Source organism: Pristis pectinata, chromosome 4, assembly GCF_009764475.1.
Source record: "Pristis pectinata isolate sPriPec2 chromosome 4, sPriPec2.1.pri, whole genome shotgun sequence".
NCBI classification, from domain to species: Eukaryota; Metazoa; Chordata; class Chondrichthyes; order Rhinopristiformes; family Pristidae; genus Pristis; species Pristis pectinata.
The window spans coordinates 34,366,026-34,379,985 of NC_067408.1; the positions used below are offsets into that span (position 1 = coordinate 34,366,026).

At 38.1% G+C, this 13,960-nt stretch overlaps 1 protein-coding gene across 1 annotated transcript in view; it reads right to left on the reverse strand.

The window, feature by feature from the left end:
- unc5a (unc-5 netrin receptor A) overlaps positions 1-13,960 on the reverse strand; it is a 354,681-nt gene that overhangs the window by 75,047 nt on the left and 265,674 nt on the right. The window contains exon 7 of the mRNA XM_052013762.1: positions 6,850-7,014. Within this exon, the coding sequence (XP_051869722.1) occupies positions 6,850-7,014 (165 nt within the window). The remainder of the gene's footprint in view (positions 1-6,849; positions 7,015-13,960) is intronic.

The window sequence follows — 13,960 nt, forward strand, 5'->3', positions numbered from 1 at the left end:
GATGGGTACATGGACCCAGGCGAGAGGGGTAGGATGGGTACTTAGGGCATAGGATCAGTAACTGTTAGTGGGACGGGTGTAGTGGACAGGAGGGTCATTGGTTGAAGGAATTGATTGTGCTAGGTAACTGTGGGGATGGGGGATCGGGTTGTGATGGTTGGATGATGCATGTTGGTGGGAGTGGGCTCATTAGTCTTTGATAGGTTAGTGGTCTGAGGCACAGGCTAGTTAAATGATTGGTAGGTCAGGAGTGTCCAAAGTTGAGGGTCTTCCAAAAGAGATACAGGTAAATACCTTCCACACGGGATATCTATTTGGAACCAGGTTCCCATTGCAGGGCAGTGACTTAATCAGAGATATTCCCTTTAAGTCACTGAGAAGCAGGCTTCATAAACAATGTGAAAGTTTGCTTCTGCATAATGGCCACATCGGGTGAATGGAGAGCTTAGTATAAATATTGCAAACTGTGTGAAGACTTTGCATGCAACTTGCATGAACTCCTCAATATTCAATTATATTCGAATTTCCATTATGATCTGCAAAAACATGTGACACTGCCCAATCTCTAAATGTTAATGATTTTTTAAAAAATGACAATAAGAATTGATAGAAAATAAGACTGATCTGTAATGGGTGCATTGGAGTTATTCCTGGCAGAAAAACAAAAATAAAGAGAGTGATAGATTCATGCAATTAAAAAAAGTGAGCAAAAAGAGATAGAAAAAATGCAAGTTTAAAAGATTAAAAAAAAGATGAAATTTGAAATTTGTTAGTATTTCTAATAACAACTTATTTATGCAGGAATGAGTTTATATAATTTGTTACTTTTTGCAGCTGCAGACATTATTTTGCATTGAATTACCAATAACGTTGCTAGAAGGGTAAGTACACAATCAACTATGGGCAAGCCTTAATTTTCTGTGCAGTTTAATGAATATTAATATACATATTATATTTCAAGCACTTAGAAACATTAGGGCTCAGGGTGATATATCTTCTTTGATGAGGCAAACGATGAACGGGCATACACTGATGAGCATAATCCGGAGATTCACTGCACACCTCTTTATGCCCTGAACCAATTGGCTGATTTGTGCATAATAATAGTGAATGCTATTATCATACTGTTACTTTACTATGAAGAGTTGACCCCAGGAGTTTTCTTTAATCTGCTATTGCAATTTTTGACTTTGCTGTTCAAAATTCTTGGTGGTGCATCTATAACTCTCACTCAAGAGAGAGAACATCAAAAGAAAGGACAAATAAAATATGCGGCTGAAAGATTTCCTTACTTTCCCCAATAGTGTTTGTAAACCCATGGAAGTACACTCATAGTTTATTGAGGGATAATATGTTAGCAAACTTACATAGAAATCTCAAGATAACATTAGATAAAGTAGAAGATAAAATAAGAAAAAAAAAGACAAAATAGAATCCCAAGATTCAGCCCAACTCATCTATTAGTTTTTATATGCACACAGCCCTCCCCTAAACCCACCCACACACACACGATATTCTTAATCTAATGTGCAAGCTTGATCTTATTTATCTTTACCTTACATTATTTCAACCACATTGTTCAACTATTCTTAACTGATAGCATGTTCTGTCTTCAATCATCAGCTCTGTTGATACTTTCCACAGCTTCAGAATTCTCTGTATAAAAATAAACTTTCTCCCACCATCTGTCCTAAATCTATTAGATTTATATCCTTATCCTGTCTACCTAAAAGCCTCAATCACAGTAGACATTCTGTTTCTATCCAGTGTGTCATAATCCTTCATAACGTTCGAGACCTCTGAAATATAATTTGATATATCCTAATGAAAACAGCCCTATTTGTTCAAGGATTGTTGATAGTAATAATTCTTAATACCAGTTATCATCCTAGTGAATCTGTACCATATATTCTTTATTTCTTCAATATCTTTCCTGTATCATGTGAAGCCCAAAATGTTGTGGAGTAAACTAACAGTGGCCTTATAGATGTTTTATAAGGATTGACAACTGCATCTCAACTTTTACGTTTTGTATCCCTTGCTGTAATATTTGGTATCCTATTAATTATTTGTTTGGATTTACTTACTTACTACTTTTTGTTATATTGGCAAATGCTCTGATCATTGTGACATTGAATTCCATCTGCTGTGTCCATTCTACAACTTATCAACATCTCCTCACAATTTTGCACTTCACTCATTCTAACACTGTATGCACATCATTAATATACAATGGACCAAACTAGTTTGAGGATAGTCTCTGTGGAATAAGTTTCCTGCTTCCTCCCCACTAGGGACTATGTTTAGCTATTCTCTTCTTTATCCCTTTCACACGGTTGCTAATCCAATTTTCTACCCTTCCTCCACTTTGTATCCAACAACCTCACATGTGAAACCCTCACAAAAACCCTGAAATTCCGAGATAAAAGATGTCATCTGCACTTCCTCATCAATTGCACACATTTCCCCCTTAAATAATTTTATTAAGTTTGTTAAACACCATCTTACATTCCTAGATTTATTCTGTTGAAAATTCTTATAACTATATAGATATTTAATAATTACATCTTTAGCTAAATATTCTAAAACATACCTAACCCACAGATGTTAAATTGACTTGTTTGTAATTAGATGAGTAAGTGTCTCTTTGGAAAATGAGCAAAGTTTCACAACTCTTCAGCTTTCAATGAAAATTAGAATCCAGAAATAAAGGAGTTTTTCAGGTTGTATGGTGCATGTAGGAATCTGTGATGTGTGTGCATGTGGTTGTGTCTGTGTGCGTGTATGTCTGCATGCATCTGCATGTGTGTCTCCGTGTGCATCTCCGTGTGCGTGTGTAGCATTCCCACTTACACAATTCACATTAATTAACCTAAAATCAGGCAGGATTGGTTGCCAGCTTAGATAAATGTGTGCATAATTTAAAAGCGATAGTCCTTTCCTGATTAAGCCTTTGGAAAACTTACACACTTACCCACTGTTCCAAATAAACACATCCATGGCTTTAGAGGGCTCAGGTAATTGTCTTAAGTTTCAGAGAGTCTTTGGGCCCTGCAAGAACACCAAGACTTTTCCTAATTCTACAAAGTTACCTCTTGTTGTCTCTGCCTCAGCTTTTCCACCTGTTTATCTTTCCTGATTGCAAACTGATCTTTCTCTACTGTTTCTGTAGCTTTTTTGACACACATCCACATCACCCATTCCAACATATCAGCCACAAGCAGTTTTTCTGGTTGTATGGAGCATGTAGGAATTTCACCACAGAAATTAACCATGGCACGGAAGACTTCAGAAACTGGAAGTGCCCCTCAGTTACCTTCAGCTGGACTTGACAGCAATTTATTGTAGAAAATGTTAGGACACAATCCCTGCTCCCTTGCACTTACATCATAAATCAACAATTCACATCCCTCTATCCTGCATTCAAAATATGTGCCTAACTACAAATCTATATTTTATGCAACAAACAATCTGCTAAAGGAACTCAACAGTCAACCTGATACTTTATACAAACTCGGATTACAAAATGAATAGCTATTATAGGAACATTTTCTATGTGTTGGACTTCGAAATACCATTTTCATTTTACTGGCATAAATAAAGACTAGGATGCTATTTCCCATCCTTGTCAGACCATATCACTTTATTCTTTTACCCACTGTTGGGCATCAGTAAGTTGTTCCTCCCATATGGGAGGTTGTTACCACAAAGAGCTCCTGAGATGGACATGGTCAATGAATTAGAGCTTCAAGAACAAACTGTAGGAGATTATGGGCTAAATGGAGATATATGTGTGGAATGAGCTGCCAGAGGAAGTGGTTGAGGCAGGTACAATAACAACTTTTTAAAGACAGTTGAACAGGTACATGGATTGGAAAGGTTTAGGCAGTTATGGGCCAAATGCTGGCAAAAGCAACTAGCTTGGATGGGGCATCTTGGTCAGCATGGACCATTTGGGCCAAATGGCCTGTTTCCATGCTGTATAACTCTAACTCCCTCTAAGTGAAGTCACTATAAAAGTTTGATCTCCCAGCTCTCGCGATGCAAGAAATTTCTAAGATAAAGTCTTGTATGAACATTCTTGTGAGAGGGGATGCCATGAATTCCTGTAGCAATTAGTTACAGTATGTTTGAATGGCCATATACATACACACTCACACTGTACAGTGTTACATGGGAGCTACATAAATAAATCTTGAACTTGGCATGAATCCGCTCTGGGCGTTCCTGAATGACAGATGATGCTGTATTTGTTACTACTCTGTGCCACTGGACCTCACGTGGCGTATTGAGGGACAGGGTTGGGGTAAGGAGGTGGGACTTACTCTAATGGTTCTGCTCAAGTTAAGTGCTCAAAACCTGGGCCAATTTCTGGACCAATAATTTTGATTATGATAGCTGAGTCTCCACTTCAAAAGTTACAGCTTGCCAACCTGAAAAAAAACTTGTTCTTTCTTTCTCTGCTTTTTGTGCTTGTGTCACTGTTTTTATGTTACTCCAATCTCTGATCCCTCATTTTGTGACACATCCCTTTGTAAATCCAAATTTATTACCTACACTGGCTTCCTACCCTTCTGGTTGTACCCTTAAAGAAAAACTCCATTTGATTCATAATCCAGCTTGCTTTTCATTAGACCATATTGAGTCTGCCTAAGCATATTACAATTTTCTTGGTGCTCCCAAACACATGATAAACTCCAGCCTTTTTCTGATGATTGATGTCCGGTTGACTAGGATATAATTCTCTATTTTTTCTTTCCCTTCGCTTTTTGAACAGCATGTTAAAGTTACCACCTTCTGAACTGCTGGGGCTGTTCCAGAAACTAGGAAATTTTGGAAGACCTTGAGAACTATCCAGTAAATTCAATCTTACATCACATTTTCCCAGTGCGTCTATCACAATGCAGTGTCACATCCCTCAGCCAATTCCAGCAATTGCCAAGACAACCTACAAAACACACAACCACTTCTGCTGACACTATTAAATTTAATCTCCATTTTTAATTGGCCTAAATTTTACTTTCCCAAGTATCTTGCTCTTTTAAAATAAGATAGAGTTAAAGTTCAGTTAACAGCTAAACAAAAATATTAATCAAGGACACTTATTCACAAACTTCTTGAAAATTGGAATAAGGTAATTTTATGCAAAAATCATGTAATGATTCCTAACAATATTCCAGTTTATCATCTATATTAATGATTTAGATGATAATGTGGTAAACTGGATCAGCAAATTTGTGGATGACACCAAGATTGGGGGCATAGTGGACAGCGAGGTAGGCTATCAAAGCTTGCAGCGTGATCTTGACCTGCTAGGAAAATGGGCTGAAAAATGGCAGATGGAATTTAATGCAGACAAGTGTGAGGTGTTGCACTTTGGGAGAACAAACCAGGGTAAGACTTATTCAGTGAACGGTAGGGCTCTGAGATGTGTGGTAGAACAAAGGGACCTGGGAATACAGATCCAAAGTTTCTTGAAAATGGCGTCACAGGTAGATAGGGTCGTAAAGAGAGCTTTTGGCACTTTAGCCTTCATAAATTAGGGCACTGAGTACAGGAGTTGGGATGTTATGTTAAAGCTGTACAAGACATTGGAGAGGCTGAATTTGGGCAGTCCTGGTCACCTGCCTACAGGAAAGGTGTCAATAAGCTTGAAAGAGTGCAGAGAAAATTTACAAGGATGTTGCCAGGACTTGAGGACCTGGGTTATAGGGAAAGGTTGAATAAGTTAGGACTTTATTCCCTGGAGCGCAGGAGAATGAGGGGAGATCTTATAGATGGATACAAAATTATAAGGGGTACAGATAGGGTGAATACATACAGGCTTTTCCCCATCAGGTTGGGTGAGACATGAAAGGTGAAATATATAAGGCGATTCTGAGGGGGAACTTCTTCACTCGGAGGGTGGTGTGAGCTGCCAGCGGTAGTCGTAGATGTAGGTTCAATTGCAACATTTAGGAGAGGTTTGGATAGGTACATGGATGGGAGAGGTTTGGAGGGATATGGTCAGGTAGCAGGTAGATGGGACTAGGCAGAAGATCAGGTCAGCATAGATTAGATGGGCTGAAGAGCCTGTTTCTGTGCTGTGGTGCTCCTTGACTCATTGACAATAGTGGAAAAAACTGTTGCCAACTTTAATTATTATATGATTGTCATAAACCTAATTTTAATACATTTTTGGTTATTTCCTTTTTGAGTTTATTTTCTAGTTTCTACGATTTTGCTTTTAATCTTGTGCAATATTCACCTAGCACATTTGAAATTTCAAATTTGAAATATACATTTGAAAGTTACTATTGAAATTAGTTTCAAATTCATTCCAACTCATTCCAGTTAACTGCATTAAAAAATGTCCTCATCTGTCTTCTAATTCTTTTACCAGAATTTTCTTTGAATTGTAAAGTTATAATTCTGTTGCGTCACTTATCATGCCGGGTCCCACTTGATACCAAGGTCTAAAAATCAGTCTATACCACTGAATATTCTTGGATTTTGTATTTATGCTAATTTATTTCATGTAGCTATGTTTAGCTGCATTCTTGTGAAAAGCAAATCAGTTTCAAATTGATACCTTTAGTATATCAGCTGGGTTTGTCTAGTTACATTTAACTAAAGCTAACATAATTTATGCACACAATATTGCAAGAGGGTTGCATTCATTGGAGATTTCTATATCATTCATACTAGATCTGATTTTTTAAAATAGAATTTAAGGCATTGTACATTACACTTCCCATTGAATACACCAACAAGTAATTGCAAGATAGTGAATGGTTCTCTACTTTTTTTAATGCCCAATTTGCAGTATCACTTTTTGAAGCAGATGTCATGTGTTAAAGTCATACATACTCTGAGGACATAAATCACTTGTGCAATTTTCCGACTCCAGGACAATTCCATCACATTCCTTCCCACCGTTTCTTGGTGCTGGCTCAGTACATTCTCTATTTCTCCAGTGCGTGCACTCTGTCCCACAAGTAGACCATTTGCTCCATTCAGTCCAACTTCCATCTACTAAAATAAAAAGAAGAAAATTGTATAGAAGACCAATTTTGCAGAAAGAAGTTTTAAGTTCATGTCCACTGATAGATTTTTAAAAAAATACAATGATTAATACAATTCATTTTACAGCATAACTTCAGGATTTAACATTGAATTCAGCAGTTTCAGATTGTTTATCCAGCATTCAAATTTTATTTCTCTCAGTTCTGATACTTCAGATTTTATTTAACTCCCTGTCCACATCTCCTTCATACATATATTTTGTTGTTTATTATTCTTTACCACCCAGGCCTGGAAGGTTAAATCCCACGGAAACCAGGGAGAACTAGTTGGATGGATTCAAAATTGGCTCAGAGGTAGGAAACAGTGGGTGGTGGTTGAAGGTTGTTTCTCGGAATGGAGGCCGGTGACTAGTGGTGTGCTGCAGGGGTCGGTGTCGGGACCCTTGTTATTCATTATTTATCTAAATGATTTGGATGTGAATGCATAAGGCTTGATCAACAAGTTTGCAGATGACACGGAATTAGGAAGTGTTGTTGATAGTGAAGAAGGTTATCATAGATTACAGGGGGATCTCGATCAGTTAGGAAAGTAGGCCGAGTATGGCAAATGATTTCGATATAGATGAATGTGAGGTGATGCACTTTGGAAAGTCAAATCAGTGTAGGGCTTATACAATGAATGGTAGGGGACTAGAACGTGTAAAGGAACAGAGGGACCTAGGAGTACAAGTGCACAGTTAATCGAAAGCAGCGTCACAGGTAGACAGTGTGGTGAAAAAGGTGTTTACCATGCTGGCCTTCATCAGTCAGGGCATTGAATATAGGGACATTATGTTGCAGTTGTACAAGTCGTTGGTGAGGCCACACTTGGAGTATTGTGTACAGTTTTGTCATAGGAAAGATGCGGTTAAACGAGAAGGAGTGCAGAAAAGATTTACAAAGGTGTGGCCAGGACAAGAGGGCCTGAGTTACAGGGAGAGGTTGGCCTGGCTAGGTCTTTATTTCTTGGAACCACAGGAGAATGAGGGGCGACCTTACAGAAGTGTTTAAAATTATGAGAGGCATAGATAAGGTGGATGGTAACAGACTTTTCCCCAGGGTAGGGGAGTCCAAAACTAGAGGGCATAGGTTCAGGGTGAGAAGGTAAAGATTTAATAGGGACTTGAGGGGCAATTTTTTAAACGCAGAGGGTGGTGAGTATATGGAACAAGCTGCCAGAGGAAGTGGTTGTGGCAGGTACAATAGTATCACTAAGAAGCACTTGGATAAGTACATGGAGGAGTGGGGCTTAGAGGGATATGGGCTGAATGCAGGAAATTGGGACTAGCTGTGTGGGTACCCTGGTTAGCATGGACTCATTGGGCCAAAGGGGCTGTATCTGTGCTGTATTGCTCTCTGTATTCATCCTGTATCACCACTATTTGTGCCTTTCAGTCTCTCCTGGTCTCTACATTCTCACAGAACATCCCCCACCCCCTTTGTTTTCTTTGCCCCTCCCACTTTTCACTGCAACCTTCAATGTTTCATTTTAATTTTTTTCCAATTTCTGTTGAAATATCATCAATCCGAAACATTATCTTTGATCCTCCCTCCACAGATATCACCTGACTGGCTGAGTATTGAGAACAGTTTCTATTTTTATTTCATCTTTCCAGCATCTGCAGTGTTTTATTCTTGGTCTGCAGTATAATCCAATGTAATCATTGCTACAGTATAATGGAAATATTATATTGAGTTAGAATGGTACATACACAAATAACATTTACGAATGCAACTCCAAGCCTAGGAGCCGTAATGAATCATATCTGTTTTACCAGGTTATTTCTTCCTCTGGATGGGGTATCACTGATGAAGCAATAATCAATTTAAAACAAACACTGAAGGTGAATAAAAAAGTTAGGAAAATAACTTATTGCATAGAACACAAGACACCATCATCTATAGATTCTCCTCCAAGTTGCACACCATCCTGACTAGGAAATATATTGCCGTACATTCACTGTTGCTGGATCTAAATCTTAGAACTCCCTATCCAACCATAGAGCGGGACTGGCTTTCAGCAGGACTGCAGAGCCTCAAGAAAGTTGTTCGTTACCACCTCCTCAAGGGCAACTGGAGATAACTGCTAAATGTTGGCCTTTCCAACAGCAGCTACATCCCAAAAAACAGATAAATACAAAACCTGAAATATCTGCACCTCTTAAAGGATGCATTGATGATTGATGCATATATGAGGCAGAAAGTATAAGGCTGTGAAGAATTAATAGTGCTGGATTGCACTCTCAAATGATTGGGGCAGGTATTAAATAAGGTCAGACTAGACTAGGCATGAACAGTCTCAGACTAAATGAATGTCCATATCTCCATCATTTGAGAAAGTGTATCTATAACGTAAAAATGTACCTCTGCTGTCAGAACCAGGCTGGTTGGAACTTTGGATTGACATTTTCTTAAAACAGCAATTTTTTGTAACCCCAAATGTGCTCCACACAAAGCTTCCTTTCTCATTCTATTGTGTAATACTAAATTCTACTTAACCATCAATTTCCAAATTCCTAGACATGCTTACGTACTGTGAAGTTAAGCAAAGCTTAGTATTACAATAACACTGCCCATCATATGTCACAAATGCCTTCAACATTTGCACAGGATTTGAGAGTTCAATAAATATGCTTTGAATTAAAAGAAAAAGTTTAACTTTTGTTCTCTATTTGCCCAGACATGTTAACATTCCTCTGTTTAAAAAATATCTTGCTTTATGTCTAATTCAGAAAATTTATAGAAGATTTTGGTATTTTGTAAACTTATTTTTGCACTCTGATCTAATTTATATATACAAAGCTATTTGTATTTGAATTAATTTATTCACAATGCATGATAAATGCATTGTGAATAAATTATTCATAAATAACATTTGTAAATCATTGTATGTGAGCTACATACAGAATGATGCATTTTCTACAATGTGACATGATCTGATTATTGTTTTCCAAAACACAGTATAAATTTGTGAAGATTCTAATTACTATAATTGTGAAAACAATGCCTCTTTTGCTGTGAAGTGACTTTACCCTACAAGACACGAATCTGGAAGTACTCTGCTACTTTTAATGCAGGGTTACTATAGTTGCTCCAGGAGATTTTAGTACAAAGTCATTTCAAAATAAAGATGGAAATACAAAGAGTTTATTCAGTTCAGTTCCCAGAAACATCAAGGATTTATTTTTTTTATTCTATCTTGTGATCCACCAATTTCCTCCCTCCTACACATCTGCAGATTTTAACTCACACATGTGGGTGCTCAGCAGTTTAGCATTACCTATCTTCAAGTGCAATCCACAAACTTGCCCTCCAGCAGTAGATCAGCTTTAAAATTAACTCTGGCTGATTTTTGTTCCTGCAACCCACAGAACGCTGAAGCCAGTTGCAGCATCTGTGCTAACATCCCAATTAAATTCATCAGAATATGGCTGTCCTCTGTTTTCTCCAATTGATTGTCAAATTAGATCCACTTTCATGGTTTGTAGCAGCATCAGAGCCAGGCAGTTACAATTATGACAAGGACCTTGATTTCTATTTGCTAATAGACATGCCATTCTGCCACGGTGTGTGGCTGTTTCTGCTGCAGTCTCCTGCAAGAATGGTCCAACAACTGTATTCACTGAACTGACCGTACACTCCAGGTTGACTGCAGAACATCAAGTGCCAGAGCCCCACACAAGTAGAATCTCCTTCACCATCTCTGACATGTGGCAGTAACCACGTGGCATGCTGCCTGATATAATGAACCATTGTCTTAGCACAGTAACTATTTTGTTTCGATGGTTGTAGCATTAAAGGCAGCCTTTCTTGCCCCTCAGTACAACTTGGACTCAGAATTGCACTTTTCCACACTGCCTATTGGGCAGGATTCTCCACCTGCACGTGCACCTTTCAGGAATGTTGAGTGAATCACTTTGTTTCGATACCTTAATCTGTGATGCCTGGAGTTGCAATCTCTAATGCTCAAAGGTGTGATTTTGCATCTTCCAGTTACACAGTTGTTAAGACTAAGGCATCAATGGAACATTCAGATAATGAAACTCTCCTTTAAGACATGCAGATTGTTTTTAAGATGTGTTGAGCACAGTAGATATTCTGCTTTCCTAAAAGCTGAGCCCTTCATAAACAGAGGATCAATAGCAAAATGAAACAAGCATTCCACTCTCAGGTGGAGAGGAGGAGATGGGGAGAGGCTGTACACTCTCCCTATTCATTACGTTTCAAGTGGAAATCATTCCCTTTCAAATTCTAATTGCTAAGGAAAGTAGTTCTGTTTTTCTAATTATTCAGAAAATAAAATGATGTCAATTTGAAAGTGCACAATTTATAGTAGATTTCCAGAAGATATGTCATAACTAATAGACTAGCAAATGACTCCCCTCCCAGAAGAACAAAATAGCTTAATATTTTGTTAAGTTGTGATTGTTGGCTGAGAAAAATCGATATTCACTGTTAGTATCTCCTATATCTCTCCAGCTGACCTATTACTTTAGTTTTCATTGATCCAAAAGCACTTTCAGAGCAGCAATAAGTGGCTTTCGATTGAGAATAAGTAAATACCAAGGCTCTCTCAATCACCACAAATGATAAATGTCTTGTTAACTTCTTTGTCTTAGCAGGTTGGTGCACAATGTGTGTTAATAATTAGGACTAAGATTTTACAGCAGCTTTTTTTTTCCAACTACAACATCTTACAGTGAAATCTGGACCTAGGATTTACTTTTACTGCTGCAGAACGTCAGCATTGGGCATTGTGTGGCAAGTCCACAAATTTAGGAAGACTAGACTTGGCTACAATAGGATGTTTTAAAAGAATCATGTTCACACATAAAAAATGAACATTGATTATCTTTAAGGTGAAACGGCATGAAATTTTAATTGTAATTTTTGCAGAAATTATATGCAGTTATAACATTTATCATTCTATTACTGGAAATAAAAACATCAATTTCAAACAGCATTAATCTGATTTCTCTAATAAAAGATGTAATTTCATTTTTTACTGGGATTTTTACGGCCAAGGTATCATCCAAAATTATTTAAGTGATCAAGAATTCTTCTCGACATAGCGTAGTGATGCAGCAAATGTCTCACGAAGATTTTGTTTTGTTTTCTCCTTTCTATCCCTGCAAACTCTTCCACTAGAACAAACTTTTTCCAACTTGTTCCTGCCTCTTGTCCATCCCTCATTTCCTGCCCTTCACTTCTGGTAGATGTGCATTCAGTTTCCTAGGTCCTTAGAACCAGAAGTCCATTTTCTACACTTGTCTGACTCTGACTCTCTCTCTCCCGCTCTCCCTGACACTCTCTCTCTACCCCCCGCTCTCCCTGACACTCTCTCTCTCTCCCGCGCTCTACCTGACACTCTCTCTCTCCCGCGCTCTCCCTGACACTCTCTCCCGCTCTCCCTGACACTCTCTCTCTCCCGCTCTCCCTCTCCCACTCTCCCTGACACACTGTCTCTTTCACACATACACACAAACATTTAAGATATTCATTAAAACTATTTGCAATGCCAGCTATATTTCAGTCAACAGATGTTTTGTTTCTGAGTCAGACTGTTGTTGATTGAGTTTCAGTCAAGGACACAACACAAATATCTGATCTGACACTTCAGTACAATAGGGAGCACTGCTTGGTCTGAGGTATCATTTTTTGGATAGGATGCTGTACTGAAGCTCTGACAGCTCTTTGAAGATGGCACTACTATAAGGAGGAAGGGAAATGTCTTGGGTATCCTGGATTATGTTTATTCCTCAATTAGCAGCTCTAAAATTGATTGCCTGGCCATTATCACAAAGTTTTTCTGGGAGCTTACAGCATGCAAATTGGTCCTAGTGTTTCTTATATTGCAACAGCAACTGCACTTCAATAAGCACTTCATTGGTTGTAAAGTTTTTTCACGTGAGCTGAGGTTGCAAAAAGGTGCTATAGCAACACATTTTTTTTTAATTGCCTTTATCCTTCTGCATTTTTGTCCTCATGTTTTCTAACTATGTTCCTGTGTTGTGCTTTGGGATGTTTTACAAAATTAAACTGCTATATAAATGCAATGTGGTTATTTCTACTGAGTGCTTAAAATACTTGTGGAGATCTGCTAGGGTGATTTGCAGCCAATAATTGCTTTTTGAATTGCAGTCACCATTTGGTTGCTGCAAGCTTCCACAAACTGCATAGAGATAAATGGTGAGGTAATCTGTTTTTATTAACTGGTTGGGAGAGAAAATGAAATGAAGGAGTCTTGTGGAGTATGGTATGAAACGGCTGAGATTTCTAGACAAGGGAATGCACTCTGCAAGAGAGGATAGGTGAGGACTTATCTATGAGAGTTGTCAAGGCACTGAACCAAAAATATCTAGTTGAATAAAGATCAGAAACACATCAGAAACTCCAGGCTCTTACCTTTGTAACACCTGCATTCTTTTGATTTAATTGTTTTAAGCAAATGTTAATAAAACTTAGACTCTTAAGTCGCACAAGGGAAAAAGAAGACTGTGCCTATCAATTCCTTTCAGAACATTAAATTAGTTTTACAGTCAATGACGTACTTTGAACCGTAGTCACCATTGTAAAGTAGGAATTGTGGTAACCAGCATGTGCACAGGAAGCTCCTACATGCATCAAAGTGCTATTGATCTAGTCATTCATTAATGTATCTTTTTTTTAGCACTTATGAAAATTACTGTTTCTCAGTTGGTAAAGCCATAGCACATTTCAAACTGTGCTAATCCAGAAATTTAGCTGGGCATTTCCTTTGATTATTGTTTGATCAGATCAGCCCTTTCTGCATCACCCTTGCATGTAATGACTTACTTAGCCATCTCTAGGGATGCTAATCTCAACCAGTTTTGGAAATGTTTGTCGAAGGACAAACATTAGCCAGGAGACCAAGGATTACATTCTCTACTTTTCTT